General features: G+C 35.2%; 1 protein-coding gene across 3 annotated transcripts in view; it reads left to right on the forward strand.

Annotated features, from left to right (window-relative positions):
- The window catches only part of APLF (aprataxin and PNKP like factor), a 94598-nt gene that overhangs the window by 12835 nt on the left and 56182 nt on the right, over positions 1 to 25581 (forward strand). For 2 of the 3 annotated variants that reach the window (XM_055540520.1, XM_055540522.1), the window contains exons 2-5: positions 80 to 151; positions 11079 to 11251; positions 18556 to 18700; positions 19026 to 19152. In XM_055540520.1, the coding sequence (XP_055396495.1) occupies positions 80 to 151; positions 11079 to 11251; positions 18556 to 18700; positions 19026 to 19152 (517 nt within the window). The remainder of the gene's footprint in view (positions 1 to 79; positions 152 to 11078; positions 11252 to 18555; positions 18701 to 19025; positions 19153 to 25581) is intronic. The other variant, XM_055540521.1, reaches the window with a different exon arrangement.

Raw genomic sequence — 25581 nt, forward strand, 5'->3', positions numbered from 1 at the left:
TTTGTTGTTGTTGTTGTTGTTGTTGTTGTTTTAAGGAAGGTGGCTGTGTTTGAAATGTTAATTTTTTTTCCCCCTGTAGATAACAGATAAGAGAGTGTCCAGAAGACATGCCATTCTTGAAGTGGTGGGTGGTAAGCTTCGAATCAAACCGGTAAATATGTCATTAATGATTTATTTTAACTTTTTCTCTCTCACCTTTTTCCAGCTCCTGATTGGAGCGGCTTATTCTTAAAGTTATGAAAATAGGGAATTAATGTTAGAGTGTGTTTCCCTTATTGCCAGAATATAACTGGGAGATAAAGATCTAAACTATTTAAGCTCCTTTTTTTCCCATGGGGCAGTGCTACATTTAAGTAGTTAGAATTTTAATGAAAGGTGACTACCAGTTCATGTATGCATTATGATTTTGTTCATGAGTGGATATTACAAAGAAGATTCTATAAGAAAGCACCTATGGTGTAATGGTTAGTTTTTGGGGGATGGGGCAGCAACCAAAGTCACTTAAGTGTTTTAGGCTTGTTTTAATGGATTTCTAGACCTAGAATATTTTCCAAATTGGCTTAAAAAAGATGCTTAGTTGGAGTTGTCCATACTTAGATGAAAAGTATTCAGATATATTCTGAACTTCTATGACTATTTAAAAGAGTATTGATGATGTAAAATAAATAAAGGTGATTTTATTAATGGAAAATTTCTTCTTTGAGTTAAACATGGTCCATTATAAAGTGGGTCAAATTTCTGTGTGGGAGTTTAATCAATGCTTAATCAAAGAAGACACCTTTTAGAAAACATTCTTCACCTTACTTGGTCTTTAGTTAGATTGTGCTTATATAAGTAAACAGTTGTTTTTTGAGCACCAAATTGTGGTAGATACAAAATTAGACCTTGTACCTCAAACCATACATAAAAATCAATTCCAGCTAGATTAAATGTGAAAGTCAAAATTATAAAACTATTAGAAAATATAAGAAAAAACCTTTATGACCTTAGAGTAGGGAAATATTTTTAAATAAGATATAAAAAGCAGAAACTGTAAAAGAAAGATTGGAAAGAAAAAGCCAATTACATGAAAATTAAGAACTTTTGCTGATCAAAATATAATGAAAATGAAAAATGCCACAGGGAGAAGATATTTAAAACACATAAAATTGACAAAGGAATGATATCCAAAATTTATAGTAAATGCTTTGAATCAATAATAAAAAGATAATCCAGTAGAAAAATGGGCTGATGACTTGAGTTTCACCTTACAGAAATGAAAATCTGATGGTTAGTAACATGAAAAGCAGGCATACAGTCTTCTTATTAGCTGGGGAAATAAATGAAACCACAATGAGATACCATTGTACACAAAAGAGATTGGCAAAAATGCAAAGACTAACAATTTCAAGTGTTGGTGAGGAGGTAGAACAAGTGGAATAGTGATGAACTGTGGGTGGGAGCTCAAATGGTGCAGCCACTTTGAAAAATAGCTTGGTGTTATTTCTAAAAGTTAAAGGCTTGTATTCCCTCCAAGCCAGACGTCACACACACACAGGATATATACAAGAGCCGGAAGAGCAAAATTGTATGATAGCAAAACACCAGAAGTGACAGAAATTTCCACCAACAGTAAAATCAATAAATATAATGTGATATATTCATTTAATTAAATACAGTACAACAGTGAAGATATTGTGAAAGCTGAGAAAATATAGATTAAAATCTGGAACAAAGTATTGAATGATGAAAGCATGCTTTGGAAGAATATATATATATTATGGCTCCTGCAAAATTAACAATATATTCTGTGGTCAGACATAGGTGGTGAATAGGGACCAGAACGTACAATAGTCAGGGTAGCTATGTCTGAGGGAACTGAGAAGAGAGTGAATGGGAAAGACAGGGAGCGTCAAAGGAATGGTAATATTCTTCTTAAACTGGGTGGTGCGTCTATACATACTATCTTACATTAGTTACCTCTCTGAAAAATTATTATGGAATATTTATAACATGAACAAAGTTATGAATACTACAGCAGTTATTTCTGTAATGCCAGACTACCAGACATTGGAAGACACAAGAAAAGTTTTTTTAAGGAAATGTGCAGTTTTAGTACTAGAATTTGATTCCTCTTTTAGAAAAATATTTAATTGGGTTTGTGCTTTATTCCCAAAATTATTAAATTCACATTATATTAGTTGAAGGAAAACTGACTCTTGGATTTAGTGATATATGTCTAGTTTCTTTGCTTTATGTAATGCTTGATTTCTTATTTATATTAATATAGTGTCAATAAAATAACTATCCCCTGGAAATAGATTAATTTATTTAATCGGCCTCTTACTGTTGCTGTACCTTCAAGGTGTGATGTAGAGAAATTTAGAGGAATTCTAATGCAGACTTTGGTAATGAAATTTAAGATCAGTAGTAATGAGTGCAAGATGGACAGATAACTTCTAGTCTTTATCATAATGCTAAATATTACTTATTCTCTGTTCCTAGTCAATTACAAATTATTTGATCTACTAAAACAGATTATATATGCATATAATAAAATGTTGAGAGAAGTTTTAGTTTAAAATCTTTGTAAAATTGCATAAGTAAATATAGCAAATATTTTTTTTATGATCCCTTCCATAAGCTATATATTTCACAGTTATCTTTATGTAATTAAATATTGTAATGTTATGTTTAAGTAATTAAATATTTTTTTGCTTTCCCTCAAATTAAATAAAACAGTAGCTTTGCCAGTGATACATGAATGCAATTAGGGCAAGAGCTAATTTAGACTTTTAGATTGGATGAATCTGTCTCTTTTTTCCCCTTCTAATATTTCCCTTTAGAAAAGGCTGTAACACTTAGTAGTTCTAGGAAATAGTGCATGAGGAGATAATATTAACTCATGAGGAGATGATGTTAGCTTTTTTGTGTGTCATTTAATCTACAGTCTGGTATCAGCAGGGAGAAAATGCATTATGAAGGCAAAATGACAATGTTCTCTATAAATGACTGTATCACCAGTGGTTAGTTATATCTTCCGGGTGAATTCATAGCTATCAGTGCTTTTATTTCGTTTTAATAAAAACTTACTTCTTGGTTCTTGGATGACTGAAGGAATAATTCTATAACTTTAAATTGCAAAAGATATTTATTTTTTGCCATTTCATATTGGTTCTCAAAATATATAGCTTTAAGTGATTGTATTTTTTCTATTGCACAGTGAAATTTCTGAGTTGTGATTGTTTTCGTCCCATGAAATTATGAGTGTACTTGTAAAATAGCTATAAGATACTATAGTAGCTTTTCCACAACTCATTTTGTTTAAAAAACAAACAACTTTCTAAATTAAAAAAACAATCACACAATATTGAAGAGCTCTTTTTTTTGTGACACATTAATCTTTCTTTAGTATTTAATGATAACTCCAAGAGCAAGCTATAGGAAATTGATTTGTATTTTAGTTCCATTCTTTCAGGGATAATGCATCCTTTGTACCACTTTGAAGAATACAGCATATTCATTTAAGTTCATGTTTATAATCACATGGATCTGTGAAAAGGCACATACCTCATGTATACCTCTCATACAGGTAGCTTGTATCTGTTATTTACTGTGGGTTTGGGTTTGCCAGTATTTTCCTTGCCCTTTTCTGCTAGCCTCATTGAAGGAATCAGAGCCTTCAATCTTTTTTTGGTCTCAGAGTTTGAATATTAAAAAGAATCTTTAAATACATTTAAGTCTGGTTTGGGGGAAGAATTGGAAAGGTTTTTAGTTATTGATTATATTTTTAAAATATAAGTCTAATTCAGTCTCCTTTTCTTTTTTGTTATTAAACACTTTTTAAACAGGCCACACATGCACATAACATACATGCTTTTTTTAAAAAGTCAGTTTAGTGTATATTTAAGATAGTTGTCAATTTTTGCCGTATTTATAAATATATTGATATTAAAGTATTTATAGTGTTCTATTAATTTTTAAAAGTTTCGTTTTATGAGTACTTATGTCATTGTTTTCATTCCAAATATTCTATATATATTCTCCATTTTTATTAATATCACTAGATTTTTGTCTACTTTATTACTTATAAAAAACTATCTTTTGGATTTCTTGTATACATGGTTTTTTAGTTGGAGTGTACATAGTTTGACATAGTTTTTTTTCTTTTAGCTTACTGAATGAGTAATATTTATTTAGATGTAAATTATAGGATCAAACATCAGATCTCTTGAGATGTCACTTATGTGCTTAGTTTTGGGATCTCCTGGTATGGACATTTTTAGGAAAAGAGAAAGGCAATGATGGACCACACAGATTGGCCCACTTTCTTTGTGGATGGATTTGCTAAATGCTTAGTATTTAACCACCTACATATTAAGTGCTTTCAGCTGAGGAAAAAATACTCAAGTTGACTTTTGTTTGACTTTGGGTTTTTTATGTCTTTTTAAAGAAATAGAATCACTTTCCTTTCTTAAATATTTAACCTTTTCTTCTGTTAGAATTTTATGCTTTTGTATTTAGCATCTTAGCTTTTGTAAACTTAGGGCTGTATCTTATTTAATATTGTTTACAGATTCATCTGAATCTTTCAAATGCTCATGAATAAGAACATCATCTTATCTTAACCTATGAGAAGGAAACCTCAGTTAGAGTTCAGGCAGAAACTCTGTATATTCTTGTTTTGACTGTTGTCCTTACCACTACCCAGCATTCCTCACTGGTGACCATGACATAGCAAGAAAGGGGAGGCTTCACTTAAAAGGCTGAGGAATAACAGGGAACATTTCTAAGTCCAGCAACGTGCAAAAGCACTCAAAAGCTCTAACCATATACCAGAGTGCCACATTGAGAGAGAAATTAGGGGTGGCTGATAACATAATGAAAGGTTAAGTTTAAATTATAACTTAGAAAATATCAAACATTCACAGCTCTTTTTAGGAATATAATGTTGCATAAATTACACTGCATCTCTGTTCTTATGCCATCTTGTTTGTAAAATTTTATATTATTATAGTTTGTAAAATGACTCTGACCCAGTGAAATAAAGTGTAAGTTGCTCAGTTGTGTCTGACTCTTTGCGACCCCATGGAATTCTCCAGGCCAGAATACTGGAGTGGGTAGCTGTTCCTTTCTCCAGGGGTATCTTCCCAACCCAGGGATCAAATCCAGGTCTCCCGCATTGCAGGTGGATTCTTTACAAGCTGAGTCACAAGAGAAGCCCAGTGAAATAATTACCTACCAAATTTAAGGGCTTTCCCTAGTAGCACAAAGGAGAAGGGAATGGCAACCCACTCCAGTACGCTTGCCTGGAAAATCCCATGGACGGAGGAGCCTGGTAGGCTACAGTCCATGAGGTCGCTAAGAGCCGGACATGACTGTGCGACTTCACATTCACTTTTCACTTTCATGCATTGGAGAAGGAAATGGCAACCCACTCGAGTATTCTTGTCTGGAGAGTCCCAGGGATGGAGGAGACTGATGGACTGCCATCTATAGGGTTGCACAGAGTTGAACACGACTCAAGTCACTTAGCAGCAGCAGCAGCTAGTAGCTCAGACAGTAAAGCATCTCCCTGCAATGCAGGAGACCTGGGTTCGATCCCTGGGTCAGGAAGATGCCTTGGAGAAGGAAATGGCAACCCACTCCAGTATTCTTGGCCTGGAGAATTCCATGGACAGAGGAGCCTGGTGGGCTACAGTCATGGGGTTGCAAAGAGTCAGACACGACTGAGCAACTGACACACATACACCAAATTTATATATCCTCTATTTTTAATTTCTAATTCTATCCTTTCCTCCAAATTTTATTTTACTGCTTTTTTATCTTTTTCAACACAGACAGGAAGTAGAAATGTTTTCCCTTGCAGATACACCTGGGAAGGACTTAAGGCTAGATCCTCATGAAATTCAGTTGCTGAAACTAGATAAATTATATTCCTTGCAGCTTCCAGAGTTTTGTTTTTGTTTTTTTTTTTTTAGAATTGAGCTTATAGGTAGCAGTGCTTATTTTCCTGGTAGATTTTACTTTAATACTCTCAATTCTGTAGTAGGTCTGCTCCCCACCCTACCTCCCCGTCTACTCCCCTACCCCTTACCCCCCACACTAACCACAGGCCTGGATTAAATGTACTGTTTAGATGGTTTAGCTTGTAAAATGTAATCATTTTCTTTCTCAATTTAGCTAAATACTTTCTGATTCCTCTACCCAAATACTATGATTCTGTGCTTAATTTAAAAGTATATTATGGTATTTGATCAGATGAAGTCATATGAAGTTACAGCTAATGTTCAGTTCAGTTCAGTCACTCAGTCGTGTCCGACTCTTTGCGACCCCATGAACTGCAGCACGCCAGGCCTCCCTGTCCATCACCAACTCCCAGAGTTCACTCAGACTCACATCCATCGAGTCGGTGATGCCATCCAGCCATCTCATCCTCTGTCGTCCCCTTCTCCTCCTGCCCCCAATCCCTCCCAGCATCAGAGTCTTTTCCAATGAGTCAACTCTTTGTGTGAGGTGGCCAAAGTATTGGAGTTTCAGCTTTAGCATCATTCCTTCCAAAGAAATCCCAGGGCTCATCTCCTTCAGAATGGACTGGTTGGATCTTCTTGTAGTCCAAGGGACTCTCAAGAGTCTTCTCCAACACCACAGTTCAAAAGCATCAATTTTTTAGCACTCAGCTTTCTTCACAGTCCAACTTTCACATCCATACATGACCACTGGAAAAACCAGAGCCTTGACTAGATGGGCCTTTGTTTCCAAAGTAATGTCTCTGCTTTTGAATATGCTATCGAGGTTGGTCATAACTTTGCTTCCAAGGAGTAAGCATCTTTTAATTTCATGGCTGCAATCACCATCTGCAGTGATTCTGGAGCCCAAAAAAATAAAGTCTGACACTGTTTCCACTGTTTCCCCATCTATTTCCCATGAAGTGATGGGACCAGATGTCATGATCTTTGTTTTCTGAATGTTGCGCTTTAAGCCAACTTTTTCACTCTCCTCTTTCACTTTCATCAAGAGGCTTTTCAGTTGCTCTTCACTTTCTGCCATAAAGGTGGTGTCATCTGCATATTTGAGGTTATTGATATTTCTCCTGGCAATCTTGATTCCAGCTTATGCTTCTTCCAGCCCAGCATTTCTCATGATGTACTCTGCATAGAAGTTAAATAAGCAGGGTGACAATATACAGCCTTGCCGTACTCCTTTTCCTATTTGGAACCAGTCTGTTGTTCCATGTCCAGTTCTAACTGATGCTTCCTGACCTGCATATAAGTTTCTCAAGAGGAGGTCAGGTGGTCTGGTATTCCCATCTCTTGAAGAATTTTCCACAGTTTATTGTGATCCACACAGTCAAAGGCTTTGGCATAGTCAATAAAGCAGAAAGAGATGTGTTTTTCTGGAACTCTCTTGCTTTTTCCATGATCCAGTAGATGTTGGCAATTTGATTTCTTGTTCCTCTGCCTTTTCTAAAACCAGCTTGAACATCAGGAAGTTCACGGTTCACGTATTGCTGAAGCCTGGCTTGGAGAATTTTGAGCATTACTAGTGTGTGAGATGAGTGCAATTGTGCGGTAGTTTGAGCATTCTTTGGCATTGCCTTTCTTTGGGATTGGAATGAAAACTGACCTTTTCCAGTCCTGTGGCCACTGCTGAGTTTTCCAAATTTGCTGGCATATTGAGTGCAACACTTTCACAGCATCATCTTTCAGGATTTGAAATAGCTCAACTGGAATTCCATCACCTTCACTAGCTTTGTTCGTAGTGATGCTTTCTAAGGCCCACTTGACTTCACATTCCAGGATGTCTGGCTGTAGGTGAGTGATCACACCATCGTGATTATCTGGGTCGTGAAGATCTTTTTTGTACAGTTCTTCTGTGTATTCTTGCCACCTCTTCGTAATATCTTCCTGCTTCTGTTGGGTCCCTACCATTTCTGTCCTTTATCGAGCCCATCTTTGCATGAAATGTTCCCTTGGTATCTCTAATTTTCTTGAAGAGATCTCTAGTCTTTCCCATTCTGTTGTTTTCCTCTATTTCTTTGCATTGATCGCTGAGGAAAGCTTTCTTATCTCTCCTTGTTATTCTTTGGAATTCTGTATTCAGATGCTTATATCTTTCCTTTTCTCCTTTGCTTTTTGCTTCTCTTCTCTTCACAGTTATTTGTAAGGCCTCCCCAGACAGCCATTTTGCTTTTTTGCATTTCTTTTCCATGGGGATGGTCTTGATCTCTGTCTCCTGTACAATGTCATGAACCTCCGTCCATAGTTCATCAGGCACTCTATCAGATCTAGTCCCTTAAATCTGTTTCTCACTTCCACTGCAAAACCATAAGGAATTTGATTTAGGTCATACCTGAATGGTCTAGTGGCTTTCCCTACTTTCTTCGATTTCAGTCTGAATTTGGCAATAAGGAGTTCATGATCTGAGCCACAGTCAGCTCCCAGTCTTATGTTTGCTGACTATATAGAGCTTCTTGTGATTTTTGTGGGATTTTGAGAGCTAGTAAGCTCATGTGCTGAGCTGTTGGCTACCAGGAGCTTTTTAGAGGATGAAAGTGGATTCTGTTTAAAATTTAGTTTACCTAATTGTATAGATTATAATTTCTTAAAATCATAGAATATGGTATCTCGTAGAAAATGGAATTAACACATTTTAGGGTGAATCTGTTTAAGTGACTCAACAGGTAGCATTTTTAGTAAGTACTTTGGATTTCCAGCCTCACTTCTTATAGTAAACTATTTGGAACCATTCCTGAGATTATTCATTTAATGACTGACAGTTGAAATACCATTGATTCTTCCTGCTACTAGAGACTCCTGTAGTCATTTTAATCATAGACTGTAAGAACTGTGGTAGATAATTATCTTCGCCCAGGGACCTTAGAGTCTAGTGATGATTTGTCAGATGATTGTAGGTAATCTTTGACTGATAGAAACTGGTTCCAATAGTTCAAGCAGAAAGAATAGTTCACTTCCAACTGTGGTAGATAATTATCTTCACCCAGGGACCTTAGAGTCTAGTGATGATTTGTCAGATGATTGTAGGTAATCTTTGACTGATAGAAACTGGTTCCAATAGTTCAAGCAGAAAGGTGGTTGGGACAAGACATTACTGAGGCTGTAGTAAACAATAGAGCATTTTTGAGTAGGTCTTAATGATTGGACCAAAGATTGTATGTATAAGGTGAAGATTTTGGTGAATGTGGGAGTTGGGGTTGGAAACCACTGTAGGTTTATGAAGATCCCTTCATTTCTATGCTCTTTTATATTGGAGAAGCATCAGAGGCCTTATGTAGAAAAATGTAAAAAGTAACCTGGGAAGCAGTAGGTGCTAGAAGACTGGGAGACTTGATGTGATGTTAGCACAAGTGAGAAATACACGCAGTGGGTAAGAGTTTGAACTAGGGCTATGACTGCAAATGGTAAGAGAAATGGACCTGGTATACTTCAGAGGAAAAGGATCTGGGACTTGACATTTGAATGGAACGAAAAAAGGTTATAGATGTTCAATAAAAGTTTGTGGATATTTTGCTGTGGCTTAATATAGAAACTAAATCAAAATATCTTGTATTTACCCTTTAAATACCCTATTTTTTTCCATAGAAATAGACATTTTAAAAAAATAAAAACAAATGAAAAATATAATGCAAAGTAATATACCAAAGTTAATAACAGTATTTGCTTCATGTTTATAATAATATTCTAAACTTACTTATATTTTACTTAGTTTGTATTCCATAAATGATTAAGATTTTCTAAAAAAGAAAGTAACTATTTAATAAAAATTTTAAAATGAATTTCCCAACAGAAAGAAGATTTTTGAAGGGTAAAAAGAAAAAAAAAATACTAATGCATTTTTAAAATTTCAAAAAAGAAGCCTATTATAAGCTTCCTTAATTTTTCTGTAATTAATATTTTTTACAGTAGTAACAGAATGTTTTACCTTTTGAATTTATACTCAGTTCAAGTCTGTTCAAACTCAAGGTGAATAAGACATATCTTAACACCTACAAATAATTTAAATGGTTGGGGTCAGAAAAGGTTTTGATGTATTAATGAAAATATACTTCTGTCTCAAGATACATTAATGAATTATAAATAGAAAAATTGTGAGTGTTCAGCATATGTCAGTCTCAAGGTGATATTTATGTTGCTATGCTGGAGAGATGGTTGATGTCTCCAGAAAAAAATGTCATTTAAACTGATAAAGTAGACAGATGGGTGGTAGGGGGAGTTGCTCTATATAAAATTCTTTAAAAAATAAACCTGAAAATCTGCATTGATGTGGATTGCTTTGTTATATGCTAAAGCTTATTTATGTAAAAGACCCAATGGTATGGATGACAAGACGGCTATCTGGAAGTGGCTACTTTCAGTTTGATTCTAGTTAGAACTTTTAAGGTGCCTTTGAATAGGTCTTAGTTATGGAGGCAGCTCTCGTTGTCTTTGCTAACACGAGGTAATTAGTGAAAACATAATTCAAAATAATGGCTATTGTAATAGTTTTGACAGTGAGATATATTTACTTCTTGCAATTTGAATATGGATGATGATCTTCAGAGGGGAGTTTCATTGAAATAAAATAAGATTCTTCTGTGAGGATTTTTTTTTTTTTAAAAGGTATGTTGTTTGCTTGAGAAATTTGGTTAGAATTTTCCTTCCCATAGATTCTCATTTTTTAAACATAGTAATTATTAGGGGAAAATGAACAGAAAAGAATTTTCAAGGAATTAGTGAATTTTGGATAGAAATTGGGGGTCTCAGTTTCCATACTGATTCCATACTGATAATTATTTATCATGTTTCTCTTTCCAGTATCTAGTCATCTCTCAAGCACAGTATCTTTTAAGCAGTTAATTAATACCTTTGCTTTTTTCTTTGATTCCTAGAGAAATCAGAAATATAATACAACTATTTTTTTGTATGGTTAGATTATAATTATATCGTACCTTGAAGTGCCAAATTTATTAGACTTTTAAGTGTAAATTTATACTTAAAATTGTTTTGACACTAAAATTTTGAATCAGTTCATATTTAGTTGTATTTTTATCATGATTTTGAGTTATAGCATCACTGTATTCTGTTTTTTAAATTTGTTAGCTACACAGAAATCCATGTTATTATCAGTCTTCTGAGAAGAGCCAGCTCTTACCATTGAAGACAAATATCTGGCGCTGGTTGAATCCTGGAGATCGCTTTTCTTTATTAGTTGACAAATACATTTTCTGTGTCTTGTCTACACATTCTGAAATGGAAATGGAGTGTACTTTAAGGTAAGATTGCCTGATAAAGTGTGATTAAAGTAATGATATTTGTAATCTAATTCCTCAGTCATGCACAAAAGCTTCAGTTGAAACCGCTCTAGAATTTAAATATAGTGGCGATGTAGGTCTTTCATGATGTGTGTGTGTGAGTGTGCTTCTAGAAAATATATGGTTTTGGAAACTTAGGCCTCAGTAGTGATTGCTTCTATATATTGCATCTTTTACAAACATTGTGTTTAGAATGCTTTTCCCATCAAATAATAATCAGGATAATTAATATGAAACTGACTATATTTTCTTAATCTTTTCTTTTTTTAACTTTTAAAATTTTCTTAAGGTATTAACCTCTGGTTTAGATTATATTTCAGAGAAGGCAATGGCACCCCACTCCATTACTTTTGCCTGGAAAATCCCATGGATGGAGGAGCCTGCAGTCCATGGGGTTGCTAGAGTCGGACACGACTGAGCGACTTCACTTTCAGTTTTCACTTTCATGCATTGGAGAAGGCAATGGCAACCCACCCCAGTGTTCCTGCCTGGAGAATCCCAGGGACGGGGAGCCTGGTGGGCTGCTATATATGGTGTCACACAGAGTCAGACATGACTGAAGTGACTTAGCAGCAGCAGCAGCAGTAGATTATATTTGTGTAATTCCTCTTTCTTATAAGAATAACAGAAAATATAAAATAGGGAAACTAGTGAAATGAGGTATTACAATAAATAGCTGATGTAAAGTTATAATTAATGCAGTGAGTTTTATTGAGGCAGTCATTAGCAGATTATTTGTCTTTGTTTAGCTTTTAAATGATAGAAACTGGATCTATAGAAGTAGATGGACAGAATTATATAGAGTATGTTCTTTGATTGCACTGGTATTAAATTAAAAATCAATAAAAATACAATATCTAGGAAGATCTTTAAGTGTTTTGAAATTAAGTAGCACATACTAAGTAGCCCATGGGTTCAAAAGAAATCTCAAGGGCAATTAGAAAACATTTTGAACAAAATAATACTGAAAGCATAACAGAAACATTATGACAGTAGGCATTTGAGGAAATTTTATATTGAATGCTTTTATTAGGAAAGAAGTGAAGTGAAGTCGCTCAGTCGTGTTCGACTCGTAGTGATCCCATGGACTGTAGCCTACCAGGCTCTTCCTTCCATGGGATTTTCCAGGGAAGAGTACTGGAGTGGGTTGCCATTTCCTTCTCCAGGGGATCTTCCCGACCCAGGGATTGAACCTGGGTCTCCTGCATTGTAGGCAAACACTTTACCATCTGAGCCACCGGGGAAGCCAACCCAGTAGGCTTGGCTCAGAGGTTAAAGCGTCTGCCTGCAATGCGGGAGACCTGGGTTCGAACCCTGGGTCAGGAAGATCCCCTGGAGAAGGAAATGGCAACCCACTCCAGTATTCTTGCCTGGAGAATCCCATGGACAGAGGAACCTGGTGGGCTATAGTCCACGGGGTTGCAAAGAATTGGACATGACTGAGTGACCTAACTGTAACTGTAAAGAAATAACACATTAGGAGAGAAGAAAGCTATAAAATGAATGCTATATGCTTCTACTTTTAGAAGATAATCAGGAGTAAATTAATTCCAAAAAAGAAATAATAAGAAAAATAAGACTAGAAATCAGTGAAATAGAACATAGACAAATAACAAAGAAAATCAACAAAGCTTAAAGTTAGTTCTTTGAAAAGACTAATAAAATTGATAAGACCTTAGTAAGGCTTACTAAGGAAAAAAAAAGCTGAAAACAAATTGAAAACAAATTATCAATACCAGAAATGGAACAGGGGCTATCACTACTTTTCGTGCAGACCTTGAAAGAATAATGAAGAAATTATTATATAAAATTCTGTGGGAGTAAAATTGATGGCCTAAATGAATACATAACATTTCTCGAAAAATACAATTTACAAAAACTGACACAGGAAGAAATAGAAAATCTGATGAATCCTATATTCATCAAAGAAATTGAGTTCCTCATTTAAGAATTTCCCACAAGGAACTTCACCAGTGAATTCTTTTAACTTACAAAGAATAAATAATACCGCTATTATACTTTTTTCTCCAAAATAGAAGAGAGTACACTTCACCACTCATTCTATGAAGCTTTTATAATCTTAATAACAAAATCAGATAAGAACATTACAAAAGAAGTAAATATAGACCCAAAGTTATTATAAGAAAATATTTACAAGTCAAAACCAGCAATGTGTAAAAAGGATTTTAATATACTATGACCAAGTGAAATTTAAGAACTGCAAGGTGAGTTTATCATATAAAAATCAATCAAAGAAATTTACTATGACAGATTAAAGAACTGTCATTTCAGTAGATGCATAAAAGCAGTTGTTACAAAAATTTAATACATGTTCATGATTAATTTTTAAAAACCTTAGAGAAAACTAGGAAAAGAAGGAAATTTCCATCCTATAAAAATATACTTAATAGTGAGGTACTGGAAAGTTCTCTCCCTACTACTGGGGGCAAAACAGAGATATCCATTTACTGGAGGTCCTAGGCAATCCAGTAAATCAAGAGAAAGAAACAAAGGGCATCCTATTGAAAAGAAAGAAGCAAAACTGTCTTTATTTGCAGATGATGTTATTGTCATCACTCTAAATTCTTTCTGATAGGTTCCCTATTTCCTCTCTATGTGTTACGTTTTGTAGTTTTTTACCTTGCTCCTTCATCTGTAACATATATATATATATATATATATATATATTTTTTTTTTTTGCCTTTTATTTCTTTTTGTTTTTGATGCATGGGATTGTGTTCCTGTCTTCCTAGCTCTTTGGCTTGAGTTTTCCAGCAGTAGAGTTTGCAGGCAGTTGGGTGTGGAGATGTGGACCTCTGGTATACCTCACTCCAGTTAATCTCTCTATACTTTTATAATACATGTTGAAATATTTTAAAATTTGAATAAGAATAAAAAACCTATGTGCTTTGTGTAAGTTATGAGGACCCTGATTTCATTATAAATTTTTTCTTCCAACCAGCTATGGATTTAAGAAAGAGGTTTGAAGAACAAAATAACAGTGCAAAAGCTTGTCGTTTCTTCAAGTTCTCATTTTACTCATGTCAGCATGCTTTTCATGTAGTATTTAGATTCTGTATAATAAAGCCCATTCATAACTGACTTAGAGCATAGGGGTATATACACATTAGCTCTAGTGTATTCATTTTTCACTCTGTATATGTTTCTATGAAATTATTGTACCAAAAGCTGTACTTTTTTCAGAAGTCAAAGTAAGAGAAAGTAAAAAAAAAAAGTTTTATATTTTAGTTAATTAAATTATGATGTATTTCATATAGAAGGACCAACATTAATTTTGCATTCCTGTTGCCTTCCCAGCAGTGGGTGCTTAGCAGCCATTTTGTTGTTATTGTTCAGTTGCTGAGGCGTGTCCGATTCTTTGTGACCCCGTGGACTGCAGCACTCCAGGCCTCTCTGTCCTTCCCTATCTCCCAGAGTTTGCTTAAACTCACGTCCATTGAGTTGATGATGACATCCAACCGTCTCATCTTCTATTGCCACCTTCTCCCTGGTGTCTTGAATACATGAATGAAATACTCTATAATACTTTCCTCATCTGAATCTCATTGCTGATAAGCAAGTACAACATTAGCTCTCTGGAGTGATTGTTTTCTTTAAAACACTGTTGAAGAAAGGAAAGTAAATCATTTGTACCAAATTATTTTTTCTTTCAAATTGTTAAAGTGCTTAATACTTAGTTTCCATTTAAATAGGTACTTTTAATAACTATTTAATTTTGGACAAAATAATGAAATGTTGATGAAAATGCCATTGCAGTATGAAAACATGCATGTTTATAATTTATAATTATGTTATAATTTATAATTATTTTAAACTTATAGGTCTAGCTCATTCATCTTAATATATTTTGTATTAAAGACAAAATATATAACTTACATTTAACTATAACAGACTATATTTTTTAAAAAAACTTAATTGCCAAAATAGTCTTTATTTTTATTTATATATTTATTTTCGGCTGCACTGGGTCTTTGTTGCTGTGTGTGGGCTTTCTCTAGTTCTGGTGAGTGCAGGCTGCTATTTGTTGTAGTGCATGGTCTTCATGTGCGGTGGCTTCTCTTGTTGCGGACCACGGGCTCTAGATGAATAGGCTCCCGTAGTTGCAGCACACAAGTACTGGACTTCCAAGCAGTCTTTAAAAAGAAGAAAAGAGTTGGAAGATTCGAACTTCTCAATTTCAAAACCTGCTTCAAAGCTACAGTAATCAAGACAGTGTGATACTTGTGTAGGAAAGACATATGGATCAATGGAATAGAATTGACAGTCCAGAAATAAATCTTTACACTATGGCCAATTACTTTTCAATGAGAATGCCTAAACAATTAAATGGTGCTGAGACAAATGCGAAATACTCCTACCTCACACCATATAAAAATAGATCAGAGACCTAACTAAAAGAGCTAAAACTATGAAATCCTTAGGAAAAAACACTTGGATTAGGCAGTGATTTCTTAGATATAACACCAAAAGCACAAGCAAGCAAGAAAGTAGATAAATTGGACTTCATCACAATTTAAAACTTCTGTACTTCTAAGGATGTCATCAAGAATGTAAAAAGATTACCCTCAGAATGAGAGAGAATATTTGCAAGTCATGTATCTGATAAGGGACTTCTATCCAGAATATATAAAGAACTTTTACAATTCAGTAATAAGAGAACCCAATTTCCAAAATCCATACTGGACTTGAGTAGACATTTCTTCAAAGGAGGTACCGAACTGGCCAATAAGCACATGAAAAAAGATGCTCAACATGATATGTAAATGAAAGCCACAATGAGCTCCCATTTCACCTTCATTAGGATAAGCTAGCAAGTTAAGGATAAGACAAGTAAGACAGATAGTAAGAAGTGCTGGTGAGGTTGTGGAGAGATTGAAACTCATATATTTTGGTAGTGGGGTTGTAAGTCTACTGCCTCTGTGGAACTCATTCTGGCAGTTCCTCAGAATTTTAAATGTAGAGTTACTTGTGACCCAGTAATTCTACTCCTAGGAATATACACAAAAGAACTGAAAACAACTGTATACACAAAAAGTTGTATGATTCTGTCTATATGAAGTGTCAGAACTGAAAACAACTGTGTACACAAAAAGTTGTATGATTCTATCTATATGAAGTGTCAGAAAATGTACATGCCTAGAGATGGAAAGTAGATGGCAGTTGCCAGGGCTGGAGAAGAGAATAAGTGACTGCTAATGCTTAGGGAATTTCTTTTTGAGACAATGAATACATTCCAAAATTAGATATTGGTGATGATTGTACAACTTTGTGAATATACTGAAAACTACTAAATTTTATACTTTAGAAGCATGAATTTCATGATTATGTAAATTATGTCTTGATAGCTATTGCCAAAGAAAAGGAGAATTCATTTATCTTTGTTTTGTATTTAAATTCCAAGTTTTTAATTTTTAACAAATTCTAGTTCACTGTATTATAAATCTGTGATAGTTGATTGCTCGAGGAAGTATTAATATTTGAAGCTAAAAATAGGAAGATGTTCGTATTACAGTGGCAATATTTATATTTAAATAAAAGTGTACTAAAATCATTTGTATTTTGACCTATTTGGAACTAAATGTTAAATAGAATTTGGCGGGGGGGGGGGGGGATAGGGTTTTTTTTTTTGTTATATTTATTCTTGGTAAATACTAAAAAATTTCCATATGGCCATAGGATGTATATTAGTAGATTTATGCCAGAATAGAAAAACTAGAAATGGAATGGATGATGTTGCTCAATTTCTAACACTGTAAGTTGTGAAAAGCCATAGCATTTCTCTAGAGTGTTTCTTAATATTTTTCAAATAAAATGTTAAGAAAATTTGAGGGAAAAAATTAGAATTTGGAAGCACACCTGTGTGTTGTAAGTAAAATGGATTTGAATATTTTGTGGGAGTGCAGTTTTATGGGTAGAACAATCATACATTTTCAACTCCGAATCCCCTATACTTGGCGTAGTATCTAACATACACTAGGTATTTTTAAAATATTTATTGAATGAACAAAAACTGTGGTGTTACACATAAACTTGGTCTAAGTTTTAATTTTGGCTGATTCCTGCCATGTATTCAAGTCTTCCTTTGAGGGAAGTTGTTACTAGGAGATAACACAAAACAAATAAGATAAGCCACTAATTATTCTCTTCTCAGCTAGACAAATTTTAAAAATCGTATATCTTTAATTTTTAAAATTTCCCTTTTACTGAGAAACATTTTACACATAGTAAAATTTACCCCCTTTAAATGTACAATTCGATGTAGTTTGACGAATTTATATAGTCACGTAAGAACCACCACAATGAGATATAGAACATTTTAATTTCCCCCCAAAATTCCCTCTTGCCTCTTTGTGGTCATTCCTCTCCCCCACCCCAGCTTCTGGAGACTACCGATCTGATTTCTGTCCTTTCAGCTTTACGCCTTCAGAATGCCACATAAATGGATTCATGTGATACATACATCTGTGTCTGGCTTCTTTCACTTAGCAAACTGCCTTTGAAATTCCCAAGATGTTGTATAACCAGTACTTTTTTCCTTTTTATTTCTGAGTAGTATTTCCATCTGCATTTTCACACTGTCAAAAAGTAAGTTTGTTGATTCCTGTCTATGCATACATAAAGAATAATGATTTAGAACTTTGGATAATCTTACTACACTTTGCAGCAAGCAGGAGGCAGTTAGTTCTTCTAGTATGTTCCACATATGACCTTGGATGCTCCTTTGTTGGACTACAAGTTGGGAGATTTCACAAGTGGCTGTAATGGCCAGGACCCAGTCGCAGCTGTATGTGAACTTGACCTCAGAGTTTTGTTTTTTTCTTCAAGAGCCTAAGTAGTTTAGCTGATGTTCTTACAGTTTGCATTTTCTCTTTGGAAACTTGGAGGTGATCTTAACTTTTGTAGACAACCTGGACTTATTTGCCTATTTTCTAAATAAGTAAATAGCTCTTCATCCTTCATAGAGATGGCTACTGCTAATTTTATAAATAGCTGTGGTTTCTAGGCCCATGCTTTGGGAAGATTAATGTGATGGTGATACAGTGGGCAGAACATGAAGAACATATTCTAGTCTATGTATTTTATTCGAGTATACCATAATCTACTTTTTGTCTTCCTAAGTTTGATAAAAGTAGCATGACTCATTAGTTAGATATACTTGGGAGAATCATATTAACGTCATGGTAGGCAATAGAAGTGTTTTCAGTTTAAATGGTTAATAAATGAATTTCAATTGTATTTTATAGAAATAGTCAAATGCTTGATGAAGATGATATATTGAATGAAATACCAAAATCTTCCTCAGCTGATTTGCCTGATAAAACACCCAGTGCCCCACAACGGGAAAGAAGCACAGAAACAGCAAAGCCCCAGGCCACTGCAAATAATGTGGTAAGAAATTTAAGATCTCATCCATTTATAACATGTTACTTAAGTTGTATTGAGGAGAGAAAAGACAACTGATATTAGACATATCTTGACAAAATTGCTAGCATTGATCTGCTTTTCCTGTTTTTAAGTAAAGCTCTAGAGGTCACACTAGACCAACACTTTAGCTAATAGAAATGTTGAATTTCTTCCTTTGAGAAATTTAACTAATTCAGTCCACAGCTGCAGATGGGTTTTTTAATGGTAGCTTTCTTCAAAGTAAATCATTGTGAAGTTTCATTAAGGATGCAGGATTATTTTTAGCACTTAATACGTAGATGCCTTTTAGTCTTTCATAGGTGAAAGTAGAGACTTGAGTAAGCAACAGCCAAATCCTTCCGAGAGGAAAAGAATCCTCCCAGCATGGATGTTAACAGAAAATTCAAGTGATCAGAACCTTTCAGTCATCAGTGGAGGTAGGTTTTGTTTCAAGAAATATTTGACAGAATTTGAAAGTTTTTGAACAAGTGAAGATAAAATTATAGTTGTATATGTGTGTAACTTAGCATAACATTTCTTTAGGAGTCTTCATGAAGTTTAATTTAAATCATAAATTATTATTTTGTGCCATTTATCAAACACCATTCTACTCCTTACTATTATTTTTTAATTTTTTAATCTTTTAGCAGCTTAAAACAATACCCATTATTAACTCACAGTTTTAAAGTCTGAGCAGATTTGACTTAATTGTCTCTTGAGATTTTCACGAGACAAATCCAAGTGTAAGCTGGGCTCTGGCCTGGGCATCATGGGATATCCACTTACAAGATCATTTCAGTTTTTATGGAGAATTTGCTTCCTTGTAGTCGGAGCCTTTGACTGTGTGGATCACAATAAACTGTGGAAAATTCTGAAAGAGATGGGAATACCAGAGCACCTGACCTGCCTCTTGAGAAACCTATATGCAGGTCAGGAAGCAATAGTTAGAACTGGACATGGAACAATAGACTGGTTCCGAATAGGAAAAGGAGTACATCAAGGCTGTATATTGTCACCCTGCTTATTTAACTTCTATGCAGAGTACATCAAGAGAAACGCTGGGCTGGAAGAAGCACAAGCTGGAATCAAGATTGCCGGGAGAAATATCAATAACCTCAGATATGCAGATGACACCACCCTTATGGCAGAAAGTGAAGAGGAACTCAAAAGCCTCTTGATGAAAGTGAAAGAGGAGAGTGCAAAGGTTGGCTTAAAGCTCAACATTCAGAAAACGAAGATCATGGCATCTGGTCCCACCACTTCATGGGAAATAGATGGGGAAACAATGGAAACAGTGTCAGACTTTATTTTTCTGGGCTCCAAAATCACTGCAGATGGTGACTGAAGCCATGAAATTAAAAGACGCTTACTCCTTGGAAGAAAAGTTATGACCAACCTAGATAGCATATTCAAAAGCAGAGACATTACTTTGCCAACAAAGGTTCGTCTAGTCAAGGCTATGGTTTTTCATGTATGGATGTGAGAGTTGGACTGTGAAGAAGGCTGAGCGCCAAAGAATTGATGCTTTTGAACTGTGGTGTTGGAGAAGACTCTTGAGAGTCCCTTGGACTGCAAGGAGATCCAACCAGTCCATTCTGAAGGAGATCAGCCCTAGGATTTCTTTGGAAGGAATGATGCTAAAGCTGAAACTCCAGTACTTCAGCCACCTCATGTGAAGAGTTGACTCATTGGAAAAGACTCTGATGCTGGGAGGGATTGGGGGCAGGAGGAGAAGGGGACGACAGAGGATGAGATGGCAGGATGGCATCACTGACTCGATGGACGTGAGTCTGAGTGAACTCCGGGAGTTGGTGATGGACAGGGAGGCCTGTCGTGCTGCAATTCATGGGGTCACAAAGAGTCAGACACGACTGAGCGACTGAACTGACTGACTGACTGAGTCGGAGGACTTGTTTTCCTGCTGACTATTCGCCAGGGCTCACTCTCAGCTACTAGAGGGCATTTTTCAGTTCTGAACTTGATCTTCAAGGCTAGCATGGCAGAACAGACCTTTCTCCTGCTTTGCATCTAATTTCTCCTTGGTGACCAACTGAGAAATCTCTGCTTATAGAATTTGTTGATTAGATCAGGCCCATGTACATTATCTTCCAGTTAATTAACTCAGGATAAACTGATATGGATAAACTGATATGTAAACTTAAAAATAGGTGCAACATTTATTTTGCCATATAACCAAACACAATCATGGGCATGATATTGCATTCACAGTCCTGGGGATTACGACAGGAAATCTTGGGGAGGGTTCATTTTAGAATTCTGCAGATCACACTAATGTCTCTTTACTTGTCCACTCTCCTAATATTAATATATCATAATTTAAGCAATATCTTATTATTTAACTTTTGTCACTGTCCCAAATTATAGTGTCATCAAGTGTGATTAAAAACTGTGTGAATGTCTTAAAATAATGTCTACCATTATTTTATTATTATGGTATAAATTGTAGAAAGGAAATTACTTGATCAGAAACTACAAGTATTAAAGGATCATGACATGTTACTAAAATACTCCCTTTGTACTACAGTGAAAAAAAACCATTTTGAAAAATTGTTTCCTGTCAACTCTAGGTTTCACCCATAACAATATGTGCCATTTATATATGTAAGAAAAATAGTAAAAGTAAATGTAGAGGCAGTAGTATACCCATTAGTGAGGGAATTCACTGGAGCCCAAATGACAGGGATTGAATCCTAGTTCCTCTGCAAATTCTGCTAATTATTATTACTATTTTATTTTAAATTCTGGTTTTTTGATTTATACTAATTTTAGTTCCAGATGTCATTAAATAGATTTTCAAACAAATCCATTAGGGTCATGCCTATGATAAAAGACAAGCACAGTAAAAACATTTCAAATTAAATTAAAAAATGACAAGCACACAATGTTATGTGCTGAAAGAGTCAAAGATGATGAGACCAGTGTTCTAGCACAGTTCATAGTCGTGGCAGATACCACAGTCATCTTCTGGATATTCCCATTGATTAAAGATTATTAAACTTTTTGCTACATTGTATTATTCAGTCAGCATTTCATTTGCAACTTCTCAGTCATCTGAGGTTTAATTTCTGTTGGCTGCCTGTTTTCCTTTATGTGGGTCACATTTTCCTGTTGTGCTATTGGATGTTGGATGTTATAAATGATACAGTATAGAGACTTTGATTTTATATCCTTCTGAATAAATATTTTTATACTAATAGGCAGTTAACTTGTCCTAATAGAAAATAGGAAATTTTCTTCCTGTTTTCTAACCCCCCCCCAAGATTATGAAAATCTTATGCTTTACTTTAAAAAAGGTATTTTCAAAATTTAATATGATTTTTCACCTACACAAGTGCAGGGTATAAAATAATGTGTGATGAAGTCAGTGATGGAAGAGCCAGAGATTCAAGTGAGTGAGGATTATTCCTAGCTCATTGCAAGCCTCCATCACAGCTTTGCAGCAGCAGAAGTGGAAGGGGCAGCATATAGGCCATGCCACTCCTTTTTGCTCTGTCTACATTGTCCCAGAAAGGAAAGAAGCATCAGAGCTGATGGAAGTTTCATTAAGTTTGTCAACCCATTCCTTCCTTTCCTTCTCAGTTAACAACTCAGGGATCTGTACAGAATATTCCTTACTTAAAATGCTAATTTGGATTATAGTAGGATCAGAACGATCTTGTGGCAAGAATAGGTTATATATTATGTGTTGAGGGAGATGTGATTTAATCCAGAGCTTTTTCATATTTAAATCTAAGATTTCCTGGTAAGGGTTTTATTTATTCCAGGACAGTGGTTTTGAATTCCCTACTCCCCCCATCATTACATGTATATCTTTATCAGTAACATTTCTTATTAAGTGTGGGTCCTCTTTGTTTGCTGGAAGGGAGTGGGAATGGAGGATGGTAGTGGAGAGGGGGCAGATACTTCCTCTCATTAGAACATTTTCTGTAATATAGAAAGAATAACTATTTAACCAAAAATTGACCAGTGTGAATTTCTTCCTTGCAAGCAAGTTCTTTTCTTTCCTAGTTGTTTTATTCTGTAATTGCTTCTGTAAGGTTGGGCTGGAAGAAGCACAAGCTGGAATCAAGATTGCCGGGAGAAATATCAATAACCTCAGATATGCAGATGACACCACCCTTATGGCAGAAAGTGAAGAGGAACTCAAAAGCCTCTTGATGAAAGTGAAAGTGGAGAGTGAAAAAGTTGCCTTAAAGCTCAACATTCAGAAAACGAAGATCATGGCATCTGGTCCCATCACTTCATGGGAAATAGATGGGGAAACAGTGGAAACAGTGTCAGACTTTAATTTTTTGGGCTCCAAATCACTGCAGATGGTGACTACAGCCATGAAATTAAAAGACGCTTACTCCTTGGAAGAAAAGTTATGACCAACCTAGACAGCATATTAAAAAACAGAGACATTACTTTGCCAACAAAGGTCTGTCTAGTCAAGGCTATGGTTTTTCCTGTGGTCATGTATGGATGTGAGAGTTGGACTGTGAAGAAAGCTGAGTGCCGAAGAATTGATGCTTTTGAACCGTGGTGTTGGAGAAGACTCTTGAGAGTCCCTTGGACTGCAAGGAGATCCAACTGGTCCATGCTGAAGGAGATCAGCCCTGGGATTTCTTTGGAAGGAATGATGCTAAAGCTGAAACTCCAGTACTTCGGCCACCTCATGTGAAGAGTTGACTCATTGGAAAAGACTCTGATGCTGGGAGGGATTGGGGGCAGGAGGAGAAGGGGACGACAGAGGATGAGATGGCAGGATGGCATCACGGACTCGATGGACGTGAGTCTGAGTGAACTTCAGGAGATGGTGATGGACAGGGAGGCCTGTCGTGCTGCGATTCATGGGGTCGCAAAGAGTCGGACACGACTGAGCGACTGAACTGAACTATCATTATTACATTAGTTATAATTGTCCAAAATATATTTGCTTCCAATTATGAATATATCCATTTATTTTCACTTGGTAAATGTACCATATAAAATATGAAGCACTTTTTTGGACATCTCACCTTGGAAACACAAATGAGAGTAATTTGACATTGCTTTAGACAGGAATATTAAATAGTGTGTGTGCGCTAAGTTGCTGCAGTCAGGTCTGACTCTTTGTGACCCTATGGACTATAGTCTGCCAGGCTCCTCTGTCTATGGGATTCCCCAGACAAGAATGCCATGCCCTCCTCCAGGGGATCTTCCCTACCCAGGGATGGAACCCCTATCTCTTATGGCTCCTGCATCAGCAGGCAGGTTCTTTACTGCTAGCGCCACCTGGGAAGCCCCCATTATATAGTGCACAAAGCTCAAGCTTCAAAATAAAGTCTTTGCATTTAAGCATTTCTTATAAATTCCTACTTTGGGGAAATATAAGAAAAAAGGTAGGTTACTTAACTTTTTTAAAGACAGATTTAGAAGGAAATAACAGTTTAGTACTTGAATCCAGCTAATTAAAGTTTGGAGTACTTTGACTTTTTCTGCTTTGTAGTTTTTATTGTTGTTATGTTCATTTAAGTAGTTTATCATCCAGGTCAATAGACCAATGCTAGTGATTTTTAAAAAATCAATTTCCAGGATGCATTTTAGGCTCATTTAAGTATAGGATACTTTAAATCTTTTACAGCTTTAATACTATATCGTGTTCATTGATCTTTATGTAGACTACCTGAAACCATCTTGATATTTTTGAACCATCTGTGTCTTTAAATACAGGACAAATAATAATGTTAATTGATGTTAACTGACTTGACTTACCTAAGATCATAATAAATGGCAGAGATATAATTGAGATGTAGCTCTGCCTGACTGTAAAGCACATGCTCTGAACCATATCACTTTATAGCCACCTAAATTTACCCTCTGTATGTTTTGGAGGTTTAGTTTTGTTTTTGCTTTTTATTTTATTAATATGCCCTTGCATTCTCTTCTAGATCTTTTCTCAGTTTTTTTTAACTGTTTTTTTAATTCTTCTATTTTTTTTCCATTTTTATTTTATTTATTTATTATTATTATCATTTTTTTACTTTACAATATTGTATTGGTTTTGCCATACATATGTACATGAATGTTTGCTGTGATCAGGCTATCCTTTCTGTTTTTCAACTAATATACTTCTAGTTTATTTAGTTTTCTGGGTCCCCAGGTATTATCCCTTGGATGTTATCATGAGTTTCTTAGACCTGAGCTAAAATTGTTTCCATGTCCCTTAGTGATTGGTAAGTGAGTATATTTGGGCAAAGACTATCAGAGCTTCCCCTTCTCTTTGCTTATCTCTGCTTCCTTAGGTCTCTAGGGCCCAGGACAAGGTGTAACTCCTAGGGTTTGATGTTCTTGGTAGATTAAAAGGAGCTTTTATATTTTCACTGGTTTCATGCTACCCTTTAGTACTCTTCTTTGCCCATCTTTTAACCCTCCAACATGAAGTAATGAAAAATGACACATGCTGATAAAGGTTGAAGTAGTAAATAGTCCCCAAACCGTTTGGTTTACATTTAATTTTGTACACTGAGTATTTTCTCTGTGACATTACAGATGATAAATATTTAACTGACATTGTTTAGTTTGATTATAGTTCAGTGTTTACTTAAAGTACTATTCTGTTTATCTCAAGCAACCTTGTTAAGTGGTTTAACTAATTCTGATTGTTTGTAGCCTCTTGGATTTTCTAGATGTATAGTCATATCTATAGAATTATGATAATGTCAGCTCTTCTGATCTATTTATTGCTTTTAAAAGCATTTCTTATTTTATTTTATTTTTTTTATATAAATTTTATTTTATTTTTAAACTTTACATAACTGAATTAGTTTTGCCAAATATCAAAATGAATCCGCCACAGGTATACATGTGTTCCCCATCCTGAA

The sequence above is a fragment of the Bubalus kerabau genome, chromosome 11 (genome assembly GCF_029407905.1).
Source record: "Bubalus kerabau isolate K-KA32 ecotype Philippines breed swamp buffalo chromosome 11, PCC_UOA_SB_1v2, whole genome shotgun sequence".
Classification (NCBI taxonomy): domain Eukaryota; kingdom Metazoa; phylum Chordata; class Mammalia; order Artiodactyla; family Bovidae; genus Bubalus; species Bubalus kerabau.